Source organism: Drosophila gunungcola, unplaced genomic scaffold (assembly GCF_025200985.1).
Source record: "Drosophila gunungcola strain Sukarami unplaced genomic scaffold, Dgunungcola_SK_2 000113F, whole genome shotgun sequence".
Taxonomy (NCBI): Eukaryota; Metazoa; Arthropoda; class Insecta; order Diptera; family Drosophilidae; genus Drosophila; species Drosophila gunungcola.
In genome coordinates this window covers 162027-181412 of record NW_026453274.1, presented here as the reverse complement: position 1 = coordinate 181412, position 19386 = coordinate 162027, and the positions used below count along the sequence as shown (strand labels likewise).

Genomic DNA, 19386 nt, shown 5'->3' with positions numbered 1-19386 from the left:
CACGTGTTCTGCAAAGAAAAGGTCGATCCCTCTACCTTTACCAGGCTTAGTGTAGAATCGTTGCCGTTTCTTAAAATGGCCAAGGTGGTTAATTTTTGAGAAAAAAATATCATTGGAATCGACATTTTATAGGTATAGGGTGCGTTTTCTTTTCTTTTTGTTTTCTCCCAAGCCTCTCCAGTTCTCTACCCCATTCAACGCCACTCTGGGTGAATTGTGGGACGACTCGAAACAGTCTTCGCAAATTTGGATGTTACTGCCATCATCATCCAGAATTCGTCCACCTTTGACCAATTTCTTACATAAATAGCAAGTGTCTGAAGTTTCTGTTGCACTCATTAATGACACATTGCTTATATTGCTGATGTCCATGAGTGGCTCTAGCTGGAAACTTGGAACAGTTTGGGCTATTTCACTATCAACAGTTTCGTGACAACCCTCCACATCTTCAAGGTTTACGTCATTTTGTACTTTTGTGGAGCAGTCTATTAATTTGGTGCTTCCGTTAAAATATGTTACCAGCTTGTCTACTGCTACGTCCACACGGGTTCTGGATTTTAGGACTGAATTTTTGATTGACTTGAATTCAATCTCTACTGGAGCGCTACTGGCTGGAATTCTTCCGAATCCAAAAGTGTTTCGGACAATTCTAGACCACAACGGAATAGTCCTGAAGTGCTTCAGTAGGCGTTTACCAAACTGCGCGCACTCACGCGGGTTGAGGTCGTCTCCTTCTCTCGTTCTCCACAATTTCGTCGACTACTTGTTTTATGGATAATGCCCAATAAGCAAGGTATCCTGTAGTGCTATCCGTATACTCATCCTCGAAAGTGGTTTCAGTCCGATCTAAAGAACAAATAAACAGACTCGACATCTTAGAACTTAGAGTTTGGATAACATAAAAATATTCATATATAAATTGCTGTATTAATTCGGTTTTTAAATGTTATACATTAACGACATACAAGTCGTGTAAAACAAACTTACTAGCTTACAACTAATTACCTTAAAAACTAAATGTATGATATATATCGACATTTGTTGCTAGTTCAGTCGCGTCAGAAAGAGCATTTATCTCACTTTCTAGCTTCGCTTGTCTCTCGATTATTGTAACCGATTCTTTTAAAATCGTTGCTCCTTCTCCACCTCTTTTACACAAAGAAATTATTAACAACGCCTTAATAATTCTTCGGGCGTCTTCTGGACTTGTCGACAAAATGAGCTGACCAATTCCGAACAAATAAAAGCGCTTTACAAGCTTTTTTTCGGTTTTAAAAAAATCGGCCCAATTTTTCATATAGTGAGCGACATCAATGCGGATGTAAGACGCAAACGCCAAACAACAAGCTGACAGCAAAGCCCTTGAAGAATCGCACACCTGCAATAAATTAAATCTATATATTTATTATAATTAATTTTTTTTATAAAATTACCACTTCTTTAGGATACTGTGCTCCTGTTTGTATCCATCTTAGAAGCCATGCCTATATTGAAATCATGTCCTGTTTCTCTGTGAGCATCGATGAAACAACAAACTGCCCAATGTGCTGCGATTTCTTTCCATCAATGTGACTGTATTCCATAATCCTCCCACCAGAATCATCGATACAGAGGGCACTCTGTTTTCTTAGTTTATTATAAACGCGAATCTGATGCGGTGACCAAAAAAGAACTTTAACAGGATCTCTACCAATGTCTCGAACAATGTCCTGGCCATTACGACTTATTTTCAGGTCAGAGTTTGCGTCCAGTGGATCTGCCTTCCTGAATCGTTTATTTCCTGCCTCGTATTTTGCGGTTCTGCATACTGAAGGGGAATACAAATGAGGTGGTTCTAAATCGTCGTCCGATCCCATAAGCTCGGAAGCTTTCTTGGCCCTATAGAACAGTGTAGATTCCTTTTCCAATTGGAAACTAACGCGTTTCGCGTTTGACCTCGGAGCTGTCGTTTTCCAAATTTATTTTGTCCTTTAGTGGCGGTTCACATGATCTTAAGGACTTCATCATTTTCGAGATTTGGCAAAATTTCGGCATGCACTTTGCTGCCGCACTTGCCATGGCCTGCGATAGAAAATAATATAACATAATGCGAGATGTTATGATTTTTTTGACAGTCGAATTTTAATTTTGGGTCAAAAAGAACTCCTAAGTCGTTGACACATATTATTAAGAGAATAGGTTATAAATGAAGGCGTACTTCATAAAAAGTCAATACGATACATTTAAGGAAATTCAGATTTAAAAGCTTAGATTGAGACCATCTCTAAATACAATAAATATCAGACTGTAAAAGGAAACCCGATGACAAATAAAGTTTAACATTATCAGCATACATTAATACTCAAGAATGTGTTATGACAGAAGGAAGATCATTAATAAACTGAGTTTTTTTAAAATAACCCTTTGTGTTCTTCCAATCAAATATATTGAAATCCAAGTTTACAGATGCAGGGTCCTCTTTTAGTAAAGAACGCTGACTTTGATATTATATTAAATAACTGCCTTTAATTAAAATTCGACGGTTTTGCTTAAACTTAACAAAATATACGTGTGCATTTCTCAACTGTCCTTTACGAAATTATGGCCACGAATGTGTACACCCAGAGAAAAAAATGACCTAAAAAGTCAGAAAATGTCCTAAAATTTTAGGGTACATGACCTAAAAGGGCGCTAAGACCATTTATGGTCTTAAGTTTAGGAATCCATGACCTAAACATTTCAGTCCAGATATGACCATAAGTTAAAGAAAAAAGGATCTATATTTTAGGTTATTGACAATTTTCAGGATATATAGGCCCTAAAACAAAATTATTTTTATTATTTATATTGTTTTATTTGTTTAAAATTAATCATATCCTAATTAATTATTACTAATGACTCTCGTTTATTTATTTATAATAAAATAATATCCTAACATTTAACGCATCTGCAAATATAGACGTATTAATATGGAAAATGTATACGGATAAAAAAACTTGTCTTCGTCTGTATCATCATCTTTTAATTTGTGTAACGAATCACGAATAATTCCGAGTTCAGGCGAGATGAAATACATGGAACTGAGCGCACGCGAGCGTTGGTCCGGCTGCTGCTTGTCGGCAATGAGGGGGTGGTGGTCTTGCTTCAGATTCCATAGATGCCTTTTTTTGATCCTAAAACTTATTTTCGCGTGAAAGACAAGCTTACTATATCCGGAAGTAGAGAACTCATATAAGAATAGAGGAGAGGGACATTGGTTTCTTCTAGCCCAAACAAGTCTCAGTTCACCTCCGATGACTGAGGAGGTCTTCTGCCCGCCCTACCTATGGCCATCATACCCTTTTATTTTCTTAATTATTGATGACCCCTTTTAGGCCCAAGTAACTTACTCTACAGAGGCTTCATGCTAGCTGCGGCAAAAAATATTGATGTTCAGAACATCATAAACATATTTATTAAAACTAAGACGAAATAATACTCTTATAAATAGACATAAAAATTATGGTGAATAAATAAATAAATATTGAAATTGACATGTATGAACGTATATAACGGTTAATATAAATAATAATTAAAAATATATTAATGATCAAAAGTGCGACTAATGAAATTAATGGTAAGTCCTAATACAATTAAACTTATTTCGGGCAGATTAGTTGCTTAAGGCAGAGTATTTGATTGACAACGTGCGTGAGGATAGGAATACTTTTAACGGCGACTGGGTTGCGTTCGCGCAAACATATAAATGCATTTAAATTTCTTTTGGGTTTTTTGCCTTTGTTTACGTTTTTTTTTCAAGAGGCCCTAGCGAACGGTAGCGTATGATTTATTTCTTTTCTTTTTGTAACAGCATAACTATACGCAATGTAGGAACATTCTTGTAGGGGTAATATCGGGATTTATGGAATTAATATCACTCACCAATTTTCTTTAAACATCCATCGATGAAAGCGCTTTCGGCGACGGTAGTCTGCTGTTTGGGAGGAACTAGAAATATTATTTATTTGAACACTACCCGATGCCACTAAATGAACGTTAGTACTTTTGATTCTTATTCTTTTTTTTTTTTTTTGTTTTTTTGAGTTATTTTTTTTGTAATATAAGCCTAATTCGCTTTTCTTTTTCCTTTAAGCTACCAATAAAACAACACCACGGTAGCCACACATTCCATATTCTCTCACTCACATAATCACTCACTCCATTTGAATACCAAAAAAAAATTATTAGAAAAAAAAACTTAGACTAAATTAACTTTACTTATTTCCGCACATTATTGCAGCTTTTTGCTGCTTAACTTTTTTAGTTGGGCTGACGATAAAACTTGTGGCAATTAATATGCCATTTTTCTTAATATGATGAGACTATTAACACCACCGACGAATTTTGCGTACACTCTCGCTCTCCCTCCGGACGCTGACTTGACCGCTGATTTCTTTTTATGTTTTCTGCCGGCCGTCCATCCGTGGTCTCCTCCTTCTCCTCTTTGGAGCGCCGATCACTGGTGGCTTTTTGCGCTGTGGTGGCTTCACAGCACTGCGAAAAAAACTGGTGCCTGCTTCTAACCTCACGGGTTGCGTCTTGGACTTGGGGGCGGCACCTTTTGGCCAACACCTATGCAACAAGATGAGCCCCCTTAGAAAATCTAAAAGACCTCATTCCCTTCTCACTCACCCCTGAACTTGGTCGGAATCCCGCTGGGATCTTCCTTCTGGGTAACTTCCTTGCCGTGGTAACTGTGCGGCTGTTGGTAGCCGCCTCTGCTTTTCGAGCACTTTCGCTGGTTAACTGATTTCACACTTTTTACTCAACCGACCACTTTGGTTGCCCAATTAGGAATGGCGGCTAGTGACGCCGCAATAAAGGCGGCAACCTATCTCTCCACCTAATTGGAGAAATTCTCTCACTCAGAGAAAGTCTGACATTTCGCCCTGTTACCCCAAATGATCTAACCCTGCCAGGCCACCAATTCTCCCCATCGAGATCTAGATGGCGCCACCGATTTTTTTCTTTTTACTTCGTATCTAGATGGCGTTGGACTATCTGCAGCTGCACCAAGCGCTACAAATACCCCCCGCTAAAGATCTGTCTTGGGGGTTACACATCCAAGACAGATAAACCAAAGCAAAGGGCAGCGTTACTACTGCTTCATATCCTTTGCATGATACCGCCCAACATACTTCCCTTGCAGGTCCTCTAGATCGTAATATGATTGGCCAACTCTCTTTTTAACTCTGGCCTTTAAGTACGTTGGAGCTAACTTGGCATTGTATCCCGCCACAAAATTACTTTGTTTAAAATTACGTCTATACACCTCTTGCCCTTCCGCGTAAGATATATCCCTGGAACGCAGATTATACTGGCGCGAGTTCTTTTCATTTAGCCTCTTCATTACGTCGCAGGCCTTACTACGAATTATATCCAATGAATCCTCTCGGGTAAACATCGCTGACCTATCTTCCAACATTTGCAAATTCCTCAATAGTTTAAAAGTCGAACCGGAAGATATATAATGCTGTCCGAAAACCATATAATAAGGTGAAGTGCCAATACTTGAATGGACAGCCGACCGCAATGCACAACAAATGCTGCTAAGCTGCTCATCCCAATCTTTCTGATCCGGTCGAACATAAGAACGGATTGCCGCTATAACAGACCGATTCACCCTTTCAGACGCATTGGCTTGCGGCGAATAAACAGCGGTAAGAGTATGGCCTACCTTATTTTCCCGCAGAAACTTTTGAAATGCCTCGGATTTAAACTGGCTACCATTGTCAGATACAATAGTTTCTGGCACTCCGAAAGTATGAAAAAGATCCTGCTGCATATATTTGATCACCACATCCGCTGTGAGTTTCTTCACAGCTTTCAAAAACACAAACTTCGTGTAGTGATCCAGGACTATAAAAATCCCTATATGCCCACTCCTTGACCGGGGGTATGGTCCGAGAAAATCTACAAACAACCTCTGGAAGAATCTCTGGGATTCCGGAGAAGTACCCATTAGCGGTCGTTGTATACAATTTGGCGCTTTTGCCATCTTGCAAGTATCGCAAGCCTGAATATATCTCTTACATCGTTTACCAATCCTGGCCAGAAATAATACCGTCGCACCCTTTCTAATGTTTTATGAATACCTCCATGGGAAGCCAGTGGATCATCATGAGCCTTTTTCAGCACTTCTGGTACTAATTTGGGCGGAATCCAAAGTTTCCAATTAAACACATCGTGTAAGGGTTCGCCTGTGGCATGCTCTGTTCTGCGATATACCAAATTATCAGATACTGTCAGATCTGGAAGTTTCTCAGCATTGGCTTTGACCTTTTCCAATAACTCCAAGTATTCTACACTTTTAAATTCAGGTGAATCTAATTCCACTAGTAAACCCTGACTTGCATCTAAAACAGCTAACTCCGACTCATTTACTCTAGACAACGCATCTGGCACTACATTCAATTTTCCACTACGATGCTCGATTTTAAAATCGAAACTCTGGAGCTTTAATGCCCATCGAGCTAGCCGGGAATGCAAGTCCGTCTGTGACATTAGCCACTTTAAAGAGGCATGATCTGTTATAACCGTAAATGCGTGACCTTCTACGTAAGCTCGGAACCGTTTTATACAAATGATGGCAGCCAGACACTCTTGTTCACTTACCGTGTAACTTTTCTGGGCGGAATTCAATTTTTTTGAAACAAATGCTATTGGATATTCATCCCCTTCATCGGATTTTTGCACTAAAACGCCTCCCACACCGGTCTTGCTTGCATCGCAGTGTATAAAGAATGGTCTACTAAAATCTGGGCTGTGCAAAACTGGGGCCGAACACAACATTTCTTCAGCTGCTCGAAAGCTCTTTCTCCCTCCTCTGACATTACAAACTTTTTTCTCGGCTTTAAAAGATCAGTGAGAGCGGCTGTGACAGAGGAAAAATTTTTAATGAATTTCCTGTACCACCCAGCCATTCCAAGAAAACGACGCAGAGCCTTGAGCGACTGCGGCAGAGGAAAATCTTTCATGGCCGATATTTTCTCTGGGTCAGTACGTATAACGCCCTCACCAACAATATGGCCCAAGTATTTTACACTTCGCATGCAAAACTTGCTTTTTTCGACATTTAGGGTCAAACCAGCTGTTTTGACAAAGCCTGCTACTAAACTCAACACTCTCATATGGGCCTCAAAACTCTCAGATATGATAAGCAAATCGTCCAAGTACACGAAAACCTCGTTCCTTAGACTGGCTGGAATTACCTTGTCCATTAATCTGGTCATTGTCTGAGAAGCATTAGTGAGACCAAAAGGCATAACTTTATATTGATAAAGGGGCTTCCCCGGAATAGTGAAAGCAGTCTTATCTCGCGATGCCTTATCAAGGGGAATCTGCCAATATGCATCTTTAAGGTCGAGACTGGATATAAACATCGCCTTGGGAAGTCGTCCCAAAATGCCATCTATTTGCGGCAGCGGATATGCATCCTTCTTGGTAACTGCGTTGACTTTTCGACTGTCTAAGCAGAGACGAATTTTTCCTGGCTTCTGTACCAAAACCACCGGCGATGACCAGGCACTATCTGACTCCTCTATCACCCCCAAACTCAACATCCGATCTACCTCTTCATATAGAAGTTTTTCGACTGCTGGGGAAACGGGAAAATGCCTTTGTTTCACCGGCTTCGCGTCTCCTATATCAATCGTGTGAGAAATAAGGCTGGTTTTACCTAAGCCAGAAATAGCGAATGATGGAAACAGCGCCACTACAGACTTGAGTATTTCCTGTTGGCTAGTTGTAAGATCATGCGACTCCGGAGCTATTTCTGCTATATTCATACTGGCTGGCAAAAGATCGAAAGCCTGCCAAAAATCTATTCCTAAGTAAAGATCCTGACTGAGGCTTGGAATTATATGCAGTTCTAAATCCTTAGTGATTTTCTTATACTGCACCGGAATTTTTAAACGGCCTATTATTTCTTGTCTCTTTCCATCCGCTGTACTTGCCACCGTTGCCACTCTTTTAAAAGGAATTCGACTCAAGACCACTTGCTCAGCCAATTTTCCTCCTAACGCACTCATGGCCGCTCCTGTATCAAGAAGCCCTAATACCACTTGATCTAACACCCGTACCTCAGCATAAGGTCGTTTATCGTATTTTTTGTAACGAATGGCATTAATGGTTTTAGCCGCACTCCAAAAAGCTCTTATTCTGCTTGCATTCCTTGATCTTTTCTTCGGACAGACGGGATTCGGACTTGGCAAACGCTGATTAGATTTAACTAATTGGGGCCAAAATGTAAGCGGACTATGATTTTTTTCGGACAAATTTAGTAGGTCTGTTGAACTTAGCGTTTCTACTGGTTCGTCTCTGGATTCGTCGGCTTCTGGCGCTGAACACACAACGGCTGACGAGGCTGTGTGTTCATCTTGGCGTTTTTTTTGACATTTTACGCAGGAAGGTTTATATGTATTTGGACGACCACATCCAAAACAAAAGATTTTGCGTTTTCCCTCGCAGTCGTGGTACCTGTGGCCCTCTTGGCGGCAGTTCCAGCAAATTAGAGCCATGGCACCTATTTCACCGTCGACTTCGACGTCTGAAAATTCGGTCGCATCATCAGATTGGGCTTCCTCTACCAGTTCTGCCACATTTTTACGGAACGGAATCGTCTTTTGGTAGCTATAATTTCGCTTTACATCCTCTAAGAACCTTTCTCTACGCCGACAAATTTCGCGCAAGCTATCTACTGAGCTGATTCTGATATTTAACAGCTCATGACGGATTTCAGGTCTTAAATTTCTGCTCAAAGTATCTACAATATCGCGTTCTGGCATTGGATACTCTAAATTGTCCATAAGCTGAACGACAGCGTCATGAAATGTATCGAAATCTTCTTTATCTTTTTGCTTCCTATCTCGGATCGCTTCTCTAATATCAACATCGCTGCGCGTGTCCCGGAATTGCTTCCGTAAAGCACAGCAGAGTCCATCCCAGTTGACTACTCTGACCGATTTATGAAATCTCCAATAGAAATCCCTAGCCTTTCCCTCAAATAAAATACTAGCATTGCCACACAAAGCCTCATAATTCGAATCTAGTGTCTGCTCTGTGAGTGCTTGTACTCTGTATATAAAATTATCTACACTCAAGCCCTCTTTGCTGCCACTAAACCTTAGCTTCCAACTGTTAACAATTTGGCAAACTTTATCTGGCCTGTGGGCAAGCTCGTTGACTTCGGTCCTCGGTGTTGCTAGGCCTGAACCGTGCACTATGCTTGTTGGGCCTCCAACCTGAAAGTTTACCGACTCTGATAACCGCCTCGCATTTATTGCGGGAGGGACGTTAGATTGTGGCGGCATATGAGCCGCTAAGTTAACTTGAATCAGCTGGGCCATCTTTTCCGATAGCTGTGCTAGCAGATCATTTTGCATGGCTTTGACTTGTTGTGCCACAATGTTCCCTATAGCGTGCTGGGATATAGCTACCTGCTCCGCTTCTTCTAAGCTTGATGACCCTGCACCTGCCGGCGTATTTTGCCGTTTACGCTGTCTGGTATCGTGAGGAGTCTCTTTGCAGATCGGACAAGAATTTCTGGTCTTGGCATACGACTCGAAACAGACTTTGTGGAATTTATGACCACATTTAATTTGCAGCGTCGGTGCCGAAGCCAAGGTCTTTTCGCATAAAACGCATTTGGGTGCAGACCCAGCGCCTTTCTCATCGTCCGACATTATTATTCTTTCTAAATTTAAAACACTGAGTCCCCAAAATTTTAAATTACTCCTAGTTAGATACCCGTGACTGTTATTGTTCTACTGCTTATCGCACCTTCAAACTTAGAGATCAATGACCTCCTCAGCTCGATCAGATGTTCGCTCGTCGCGCTTCCCTTTTATCAGCAGCCGACTACAGTAGGCGAAAGGCGAAAAAACAATGAGAAGAACAAAATGTTTTGCTAAAATAATTGGTTCTGAAATCCCACCAGTTAATTAGCTGAAATAATTGTAAAACCTAAAAACGTAACAAGAAACTTGAATTAATAAACAAAAAAATATATCATAAAATATTTTGCCAACAAGCATAGCTTATTCCCCTGCGAATAAGTACTGGCCTTGAACTGATCCAAATTTGACAATGTAAAAGAAACCAAAGAAAACAAAGACAGCAAAAAAAATCGCGCTAAACAACAACAAACAGCGCTGCTGCGCGGGTGGTCAGCCGTGGTCAGTTACCGCTCTTAAGAGATAAGCGACGACTGATGTCCAAGCGACTGCTACCGCGCTCTTCTTTGCTAAGGGTAAAGTATTACACTTTTGCCATCATCTGTGGCTTGCAATTCCCTTGTAAAAGGTTGTTGCAATAAATCCTATGCAGATGCTTGACAAAAGATTATGATTTAGTTCATAAAGACTTAACCCTTTACTACAACAAATCATACGTGGTCAGACAAATCATTACTAAAATGATTGTTAGCCTGCTTCTCCTAAGCGTACTGATATGCCGTGCTTTGGGGGCTACCCTGGAAAATAGTGTATAGGAAAGCTAATGCTCCTCTGCTGCTTCCGTTTGACGTGGCCGACTGACCTACTACTGATAATTCGGTTAGTCGTTCTTCCAAATCGCCAGATCGGAAGTGCAGCGGAACTGAGAGAATTTTTGTTTTGAAAGTGAACGCCAGCAGCTGTGTTACTACCAAACACTCTGGTTTAGCACACTGCCGAATTGCTGACACCCTAGATGGAGAAAAGAAATGATGTATGAGTTTGAGAGCACATTTTAAATGTGGCCGAAACGATGGGCGCCAAAGAATTAATAATCATTATTAACTGAATTATTTATAACTGTAACGAATCACGAATAATTCCGAGTTCAGGCGAGATGAAATACATGGAACTGAGCGCACGCGAGCGTTGGTCCGGCTGCTGCTTGTCGGCAATGAGGGGGTGGTGGTCTTGCTTCAGATTCCATAGATGCCTTTTTTTGATCCTAAAACTTATTTTCGCGTGAAAGACAAGCTTACTATATCCGGAAGTAGAGAACTCATATAAGAATAGAGGAGAGGGACATTGGTTTCTTCTAGCCCAAACAAGTCTCAGTTCACCTCCGATGACTGAGGAGGTCTTCTGCCCGCCCTACCTATGGCCATCATACCCTTTTATTTTCTTAATTATTGATGACCCCTTATTAGGCCCAAGTAACTTACTCTACAGAGGCTTCATGCTAGCTGCGGCAAAAAATATTGATGTTCAGAACATCATAAACATATTTATTAAAACTAAGACGAAATAATACTCTTATAAATAGACATAAAAATTATGGTGAATAAATAAATAAATATTGAAATTGACATGTATGAACGTATATAACGGTTAATATAAATAATAATTAAAAATATATTAATGATCAAAAGTGCGACTAATGAAATTAATGGTAAGTCCTAATACAATGAAACTTATTTCGGGCAGATTAGTTGCTTAAGGCAGAGTATTTGATTGACAACGTGCGTGAGGATAGGAATACTTTTAAACGGCGACTGGGTTGCGTTCGCGCAAACATATAAATGCATTTAAATTTCTTTTGGGTTTTTTGCCTTTGTTTACGTTTTCTTTTTCAAGAGGCCCTAGCGAACGGTAGCGTATGATTTATTTCTTTTCTTTTTGTAACAGCATAACTATACGCAATGTAGGAACATTCTTGTAGGGGTAATATCGGGATTTATGGAATTAATATCACTCACCAATTTTCTTTAAACATCCATCGATGAAAGCGCTTTCGGCGACGGTAGTCTGCTGTTTGGGAGGAACTAGAAATATTATTTATTTGAACACTACCCGATGCCACTAAATGAACGTTAGTACTTTTGATTCTTATTCTTTTTTTTTTTTTTTTGTTTTTTTGAGTTATTTTTTTTTGTAATATAAGCCTAATTCGCTTTTCTTTTTCCTTTAAGCTACCAATAAAACAACACCACGGTAGCCACACATTCCATATTCTCTCACTCACATAATCACTCACTCCATTTGAATACCAAAAAAAAATTATTAGAAAAAAAAACTTAGACTAAATTAACTTTACTTATTTCCGCACATTATTGCAGCTTTTTGCTGCTTAACTTTTTTAGTTGGGCTGACGATAAAACTTGTGGCAATTAATATGCCATTTTTCTTAATATGATGAGACTATTAACACCACCGACGAATTTTGCGACACTCTCGCTCTCCCTCCGGACGCTGACTTGACCGCTGATTTCTTTTTATGTTTTCTGCCGGCCGTCCATCCGTGGTCTCCTCCTTCTCCTCTTTGGAGCGCCGATCACTGGTGGCTTTTTGCGCTGTGGTGGCTTCACAGCACTGCGAAAAAAACTGGTGCCTGCTTCTAACCTCACGGGTTGCGTCTTGGACTTGGGGGCGGCACCTTTTGGCCAACACCTATGCAACAAGATGAGCCCCCTTAGAAAATCTAAAAGACCTCATTCCCTTCTCACTCACCCCTGAACTTGGTCGGAATCCCGCTGGGATCTTCCTTCTGGGTAACTTCCTTGCCGTGGTAACTGTGCGGCTGTTGGTAGCCGCCTCTGCTTTTCGAGCACTTTCGCTGGTTAACTGATTTCACACTTTTTACTCAACCGACCACTTTGGATTGCCCAATTAGGAATGGCGGCTAGTGACGCCGCAATAAAGGCGGCAACCTATCTCTCCACCTAATTGGAGAAATTCTCTCACTCAGAGAAAGTCTGACATTTCGCCCTGTTACCCCAAATGATCTAACCCTGCCAGGCCACCAATTCTCCCCATCGAGATCTAGATGGCGCCACCGATTTTTTTTCTTTTTACTTCGTATCTAGATGGCGTTGGACTATCTGCAGCTGCACCAAGCGCTACATTTGTTTAACTATCCAGGCTGTAATGCTCTTTGCCCTTTCTTAATCCAACTGTTTAAACTTTGTTCGGAATGTAATCCACTTATTTCCCAAACTAAGTTCTACGTCTGGATATTTCAACTCAAAATCTCTTATTATCTAATAAGAAACATTAACATATTAAATAATAATCACCGAATACATACATACACACATAAATAACCACTTGTGCATACTTTTGTATGGTAATCGATTCCAGGAAAATGTATTTTAATGGGATTTTGACCCAACTGCTCATTTGTATATGTATGTGTGTATGAATGTGAATAAGTGGCGACCAAGAAATTATAATATGTTTAAATCCGTTTCAAAAAACGATTTTCTTAAGAAACCAGTAGTGCGCAATTAAATGCGTATAAATAAAATTATTTCGCATTATTTGCTCACTTAATTGTCTTTAAAACATTTTACTTGCACTTGCACTTTCAGGAAACTTTACAAAATTCTTTTTTTTTTACGCGTTCATTATTCATGCCACCGATTTTAGGACGATAGCGATAGCTTTAAATTTTCCGGAAATCTATCTATCGAAATATCGCCCACCTCTAGCATAAATCTTATAGTATAACATTAAGCGAAGTTAAACTTAAAATAATTCCTTAAATTATTAACTGAATAACAATAAGCAACTTATTCATACATACAATATTTTATCAAAATGTTTTACAGAAATGGTTTGAAAGCAGCTAGAAATTTTTGGTAAAATGGACTACTTTTAATAAGGCAATGGACCTAAAAAAATAGTCCATCCATAACCTTAAAAGTAGGAAAATAGTCCATATTCTGAGAGTTTTAGGTAATGCAATACCTAAAGCTGAAATTTTAGTCCATATTGAATTTTTTAAGTAATGCATAGCCTAAAAATAAGTCTTATATTTTTCTGGGTGTAGTGTCAGCTAGCTTGGACTCTTTTCTTAGGTTGTATCTGGGTATCGATAACTTCTTAATACTATCGAGTACACAAAGGGATAGATCATGAATCAGAGTGTGAGACCATTTTTGGTTGTCCTTGTACCGCAACCCACATAGATTATTCGAAAACCCGATGCATCCCAACGCCAACTAAATGAAACCAGCTTTTATTTTGAGTTTTTTGTTTACAAGATTCTTACTCTAGACTATCTATGGCCTGAGCGCTCAAATGTTTTAGGTATTGCAGACAATTTAGAAATACCTCTATAATTTTGAACATCCGACTTTCTTCCCTTTTTTTATGGAGTGGAGTAGTAAAAGAATCTTTCCACATAGTTGAAAAAACTTATGTTGAGGTAGACAATTGAAACAGTTCAATTGTAAGGTAAACTGAATTTAGACAAGAATCCGCACTATAGAAAGTCATGATCCGACAAAGGCGTGCAAACAAGTGAGTCAGTAGGAGATGACCAAGATATATCTGGGAGATTAAAATCTCCGAAAACAATCTAATGACCCTGTCAGAAAGTAGAGATAGAACAGATTTTAAAAGCAGACAAATGATATTCATAAAATAAAATGTCAGGCCCAGGGGGATATAAGAACAGGTTACAAAAATACATAAGGCATGTAAGGATCCTTTTACACTAAATAATTCTATTACATGGGGGAAATCAGTCTGTATTATCTTCGATGTAAGGCTAGGCACCCCACCTCTCCTAAGAAAAACGCGATAAGTTCTATAGGTGTTAAAGTTGTTTGGCAAAACTTCGGAGTTGGAAATCTCCGATTTCAGCCAAGTTTCTGTGAAGAAACTTGTTCATTATGTTCATTAAAGGCAGAGAAGTCAGCAAACAGCCTAGGTAACTTCATTAAAAGTCCCCTTACATTTTAATAGGCTAGAAATATAGAAGTGTTCAGTTATTTGGAACAGACTTTAAAATCGGCGGTCGATTATTATTTATTTGTCTTTTGGAACAAATTCTTTTATTATTGATTCATAATCTGGAGGAACAGAGATTTTAAAAGAGGATACCTTGCGAGCGTATAAACAATTTTAATCTGTTTAACAGTAATGTTTGGAGATGGGTAGTTTTCTTGAATAAACTCCAAAACACCATCAGATGTGGATTCGGGGGTGACTCGAGAAACAAATAATAACAGAAAGTTTATATTTACCACCACCATCACCTTGAACACTTTGAACAATTTAACTCCGACTTTCTGATGATGGGAGTTTTTACAATTGGAATTGTGCAATGTTACAAAAACAAAACACTAGGAGCACTGGCAAATCATACACAAGAGAATGAAATTACAAGAACAAAGCTCAGGGATTAGACAATTAAAATAAAATGATTAAAACTCTAATAGTGAGCCAGGTTTTTAAGAAAAGCCTAGTTTCAAGAACACACAATGTAGTAAACTAAGCTTGGTTAAAAGAAAAACACCAGTACTCTCAGAATTTATCAAAAAGATAAACACAACCGATCACAAGCGACGCTAAATACTTCAATTGGTCTTCCAACTAACATATTAAAATTCTTTCGCCAAAATTCCTTTTTATTCATTAACATAGTCCTCTAACGACGATACAATCAATTCAACACTTTTTCATTTGGTGATTTTTGCAATCTTTTTCATCGACTTGTGACACGGTGCATTGTCTTGGTAATGAGCAATCGCAGGACCCAAAAGCTTTTTCAGCTTTTTAAGTTTTCTGGTGCAACTGACTCATTTGGCCGTCTATCGTCCTCATCATTATCGGGATCTGTGCGACCTCTTTTAAGCTCAGCACAAACTAATGGTTGATTTTTTTGGTGCAGAGTCCGAGTAATGTTTTTAAAGCCATTCCTGACATTGAACAGTATTTTTATATCAAAAAGCATTGATAAATCCACTTTAACTTGTAAACTACTGGTTGGATTGTCATGATATATTGACAATATGCCCAAAAAGGTTGTATCTTTATATATGGGTTTGGTACAAGTAGCGCCATCTATGTGTTAGTTGGGAGACTTATTGAACGAAATAGTAATAGTATAGCACGGTAGTGATAGACTATGCATTAATTATCGAGAACTTATCGATTTAGCGTCGCTTGTGATCGGTTGTGTTTATCTTGTGCACTGTGATTTTGTCAAGTTTTGATTGACTATATTGTGTGTGTTCGGAACTAAGTTTTCTTATAAATCTTTACTTACTTTCAGAGTTTTAATAATTTTATTTTTAATTGTCTAATACCTGTGCATTGCTATTGTAATTTCATTCTCTTGTGCATGCTTTGCCAGCGCTCTTAGTGTTTGTTTTTGTAACATTGCACGAGTAAATATCTGTAACATTTAATACTCTCCCTCCCACTCTACTTCTTATGCCTTATCTAACTGTGTACTACATAGTTGTTAACGTTTCACAAGCCACGCTCAGTCCATAGAAAAGTTTTTTCTCGCACTATCCGGTTTTTGCATTTACACTCCTTTCTTTTACTTTTGTGTTTTTGTGTTTTTAATTTTTGTGTTTTCATTTGATCCCAGTGTCAAATTGACTGAGGTACTTATTTATTGTTATATCTTTTGCGCGATCAAGTACATCATCGCTTGTAATTCTTACTTTAATCAAAACAAATATTAGCATTACGTCTGTTACCTGTGCTAAGAAAGGTTGCCAGCTTCCATCTGCATCAAAAGATATACAATTTGTCAACTAATTTTTTGCAAAATGGAAAATGACAATATAATGAATTTTAAAGTTTAATATTAAATAACAAAAATACGACATTTTTCTTTTTACTTAACTACAATCATGAATAAAAAACATAGAACATAGGAAAAGATAAAAAACAAAAAAACATCGATACGATATGTGAAGGGTGTTCCCTATTTCTTAGCGGGAGTTAACAAAGAATAATTGAACATAATACTTAATCAACAAATAAGGCTTACAAGGCCTTAATTCTGAACCATACCGGCTCCCCTGAACTACGCGTTCAGTTAATAGGGAGAATGGCGACCTTAGTAATTGGGCCTTTGTAGACCCCATTGGTCCTGCTCTGGGTGCCATTTCGAGGGCGAAAGATTACACTCCTTGAGTACATCAAGGGTGCCTATTTCGAGGTTGGCCTTCTCTTCGTTCCACTTGCCACGTGCCTGAAGTGAAGTGAGGTAATCAGTGTGCCATCGCTTCCAGAATCTTTGAGCATTGCCTGCAGCTGATTCCATCAATGCAGTCGATTCATCTGAGAGTCCAAAAACGTAGGTACAGGCACCGCTGTGTACGGCTGTCCTACCAAAAAGTGGGCTGGAGTTGGAGTAAGTGGCCATGAGTTTAGGATAGCTTCGATTTGGGCAAGAACGGTTGACAGTTCTTCAAAGATGAGTGCGACTCCTCCTACGACTCGGCCACAATCCGACAAGTGTGGTGCGGACGGGGGTATGAGTTGCCAGTTTATGCCTTCTTATGACAGAAAACTAGCCAATGTTTAATCCTTAGCTTACCCTTGGGAAAGTTTTCGCATTTTGTCCAATTCCCGTCGGGCTCCATGGGAGGTGGTTCCATTGTCGGTGTTTTGTGCCGGGCACAAAAACGTTTCAAGGCAGTAATAAATGACGGCGCTGAGAAATCGCTTACGACTCCTATGTGTATTGCTTTTGTGGCAAGGCACACAAATATGGCCATGCTTTGCCTTTGCGGGGAGTACGACCTTTAGTTTCCTTGATTGAGATGGGCCCGTGTAGTCTAGACCAGTGTGCCCGAAACAAGGATTTTGTTGCACGCGTGGAAGGGTTAAATCCACCAGGATTTGCTGACTTGTGACACGCCGATTCATAAAGCAGGACTTACAGCGAAAGACTTTTTTGCGTATTATGTTCCGGGCTCCCAGTATCCAGTATCGTTGACGAACTTGACGAAAAGTGGCGTCTACTCTAGTAACTTAGTGCACAACAGCAAGGCCAGCGGCGACTCTTTGGCGACGATAATCGGATGTTTTGCGTTGAATTAAAACTCCGATCAGTCTCTACGTCCTCCGATGCGCTCTAGTCCGGAAGCATCCAAAAACGGCGTCAATATCAGCAATTTTGATTTTCGGTGCAGCCTTTGATCTTTCCCGGCTGCGTCGTATTCTAATGGGAAAGACGTAAGTTGCATGTGCTTCAATAGCCTCTCTCGGGCGTATTGCAAGTCTTTAGCAGTTAGGTATCCGCTGACAGGTTCAATCTAGAATGGTAAGCTATTAGTACGACTGGCTGTACTTTTAGGGCGTATGCGTTGTATAAATCGAAAAACATAGCCGACATCGCGCAATAGTTGATTCCAAGAAGAAAGTTTTTGAATTAAACTGTCGAAAATATCCGTCTGAGAATGAGCTTTCAGAGTAAGGTTTAGTTCCTTAGATCTTTCCTCGCAAAGTACAGTTGTTTGCATCTGCATATTTTGTTTTTTGATGGCGGGCGGCCAACCGCTAACCAGTTTGGACTCTTCCATCAAAGGTCGTGGTCAAGCAGTGTTGATGGAAGCAACCCTCGGGAGGCGCAACTAGCCGGGTTGTCTTCTGACAGCTTCTGGGATACTCTGTCAAGATTTCGACGGTTCTGTTACATAAGAACGTGTTCCATCGTCGAGGTGAAGCTGACAGCCAGTGAAGAACGATTTTAGAGTCCGTCCTACAAAAGGTAGCTGTAATTGGAATCGACAAAGACGACTTTATAACAGTTAACAATTTACTTATGAAAATGGGCAGCGGTGAGTTTCAATCTCGGTATAGAAATTGTTTTTATTGGAGCTACCCGAGTCTTGCTAGCGATTAGTGTGATCCAGGCTCCGGCGTCCGTTGTTACCCTACTGTATACAACTGCTCCAACTGCTTGTGAAGATGCGTCCGAGATTCCGCAGGTCTGGCAATGTATCGAGGGATTCGACACTGAGACTGAAATAATATATTCAGCAAAATTGTAGCTGGGGTCAGTATCTGAATTTCGAAGTGCACTGCTTGGCAACATATTTGGGGCTTAAACAATTAAGCACAATTTGTTTTGCTTTACAAATCATCGACGATCGAGTATACCCAACGATAAAAATTGAGTGCACATCATAATTGAATGCGGCTGTGTGCAGAAAACACAAGACCTTCCTGACGAGTTCGAGGAGCAATATGTGTATTAGCCATGGATCTCGCTTATCACAGCCCAGCGCGTGTAATCCGCGAATGGATTCGTCTGCTCCGTCCGCTAGCTTGCGTAGGGCTTGTGGCCAATCATCGTAATGGCCTCGAAAGGTAAGAATCTTCTCAAATCGTAAGTCCGTGTGGGTGTGTGACTCTTGAACCTGCTCTAAAAACTGTGTTTGCAAGGCCACAAGCTGTGCTTGCGTGGTAGCCAACCGCTCAAGTGGATCTTCTACGTTGGCGATTGGGGTGGACGAATGAGGTATTGCTCTTTTCATGTTTGGGGCTGCTATTGCGTTGGATAAAAGAGTGTGTACTTCATAATACTTGCTTTCGTATTCATGCATATCGTCCGTCTCTAACCAATCCTTTGCCTCCAAGAGAGAGTACAGTTCCGCAGACAGCTTCATGAACTGGTCGAATG

General features: G+C 39.9%; 1 protein-coding gene across 2 annotated transcripts; it reads right to left on the bottom strand.

Moving 5' to 3' along the window:
* Positions 1-4397: 4397 nt before the first annotated feature.
* LOC128265316 (uncharacterized) lies at positions 4398-12602 on the bottom strand. 2 transcript variants are annotated; one of them, XM_053001238.1, is made up of 4 exons: positions 12459-12602; positions 5289-12398; positions 4651-4961; positions 4398-4590 (listed from the first exon to the last, which is right to left on the bottom strand). In XM_053001238.1, exon 2 carries the CDS (start codon positions 9699-9701, stop codon positions 6714-6716), a length of 2988 nt encoding a protein of 995 aa, XP_052857198.1. In that variant the 5' UTR covers positions 9702-12398; positions 12459-12602; the 3' UTR covers positions 4398-4590; positions 4651-4961; positions 5289-6713. The 2 variants fall into 2 exon arrangements, with proteins under 2 accessions (XP_052857198.1, XP_052857197.1); XM_053001237.1 differs by having other exon boundaries at positions 4651-12398.
* Positions 12603-19386: the final 6784 nt, after the last annotated feature.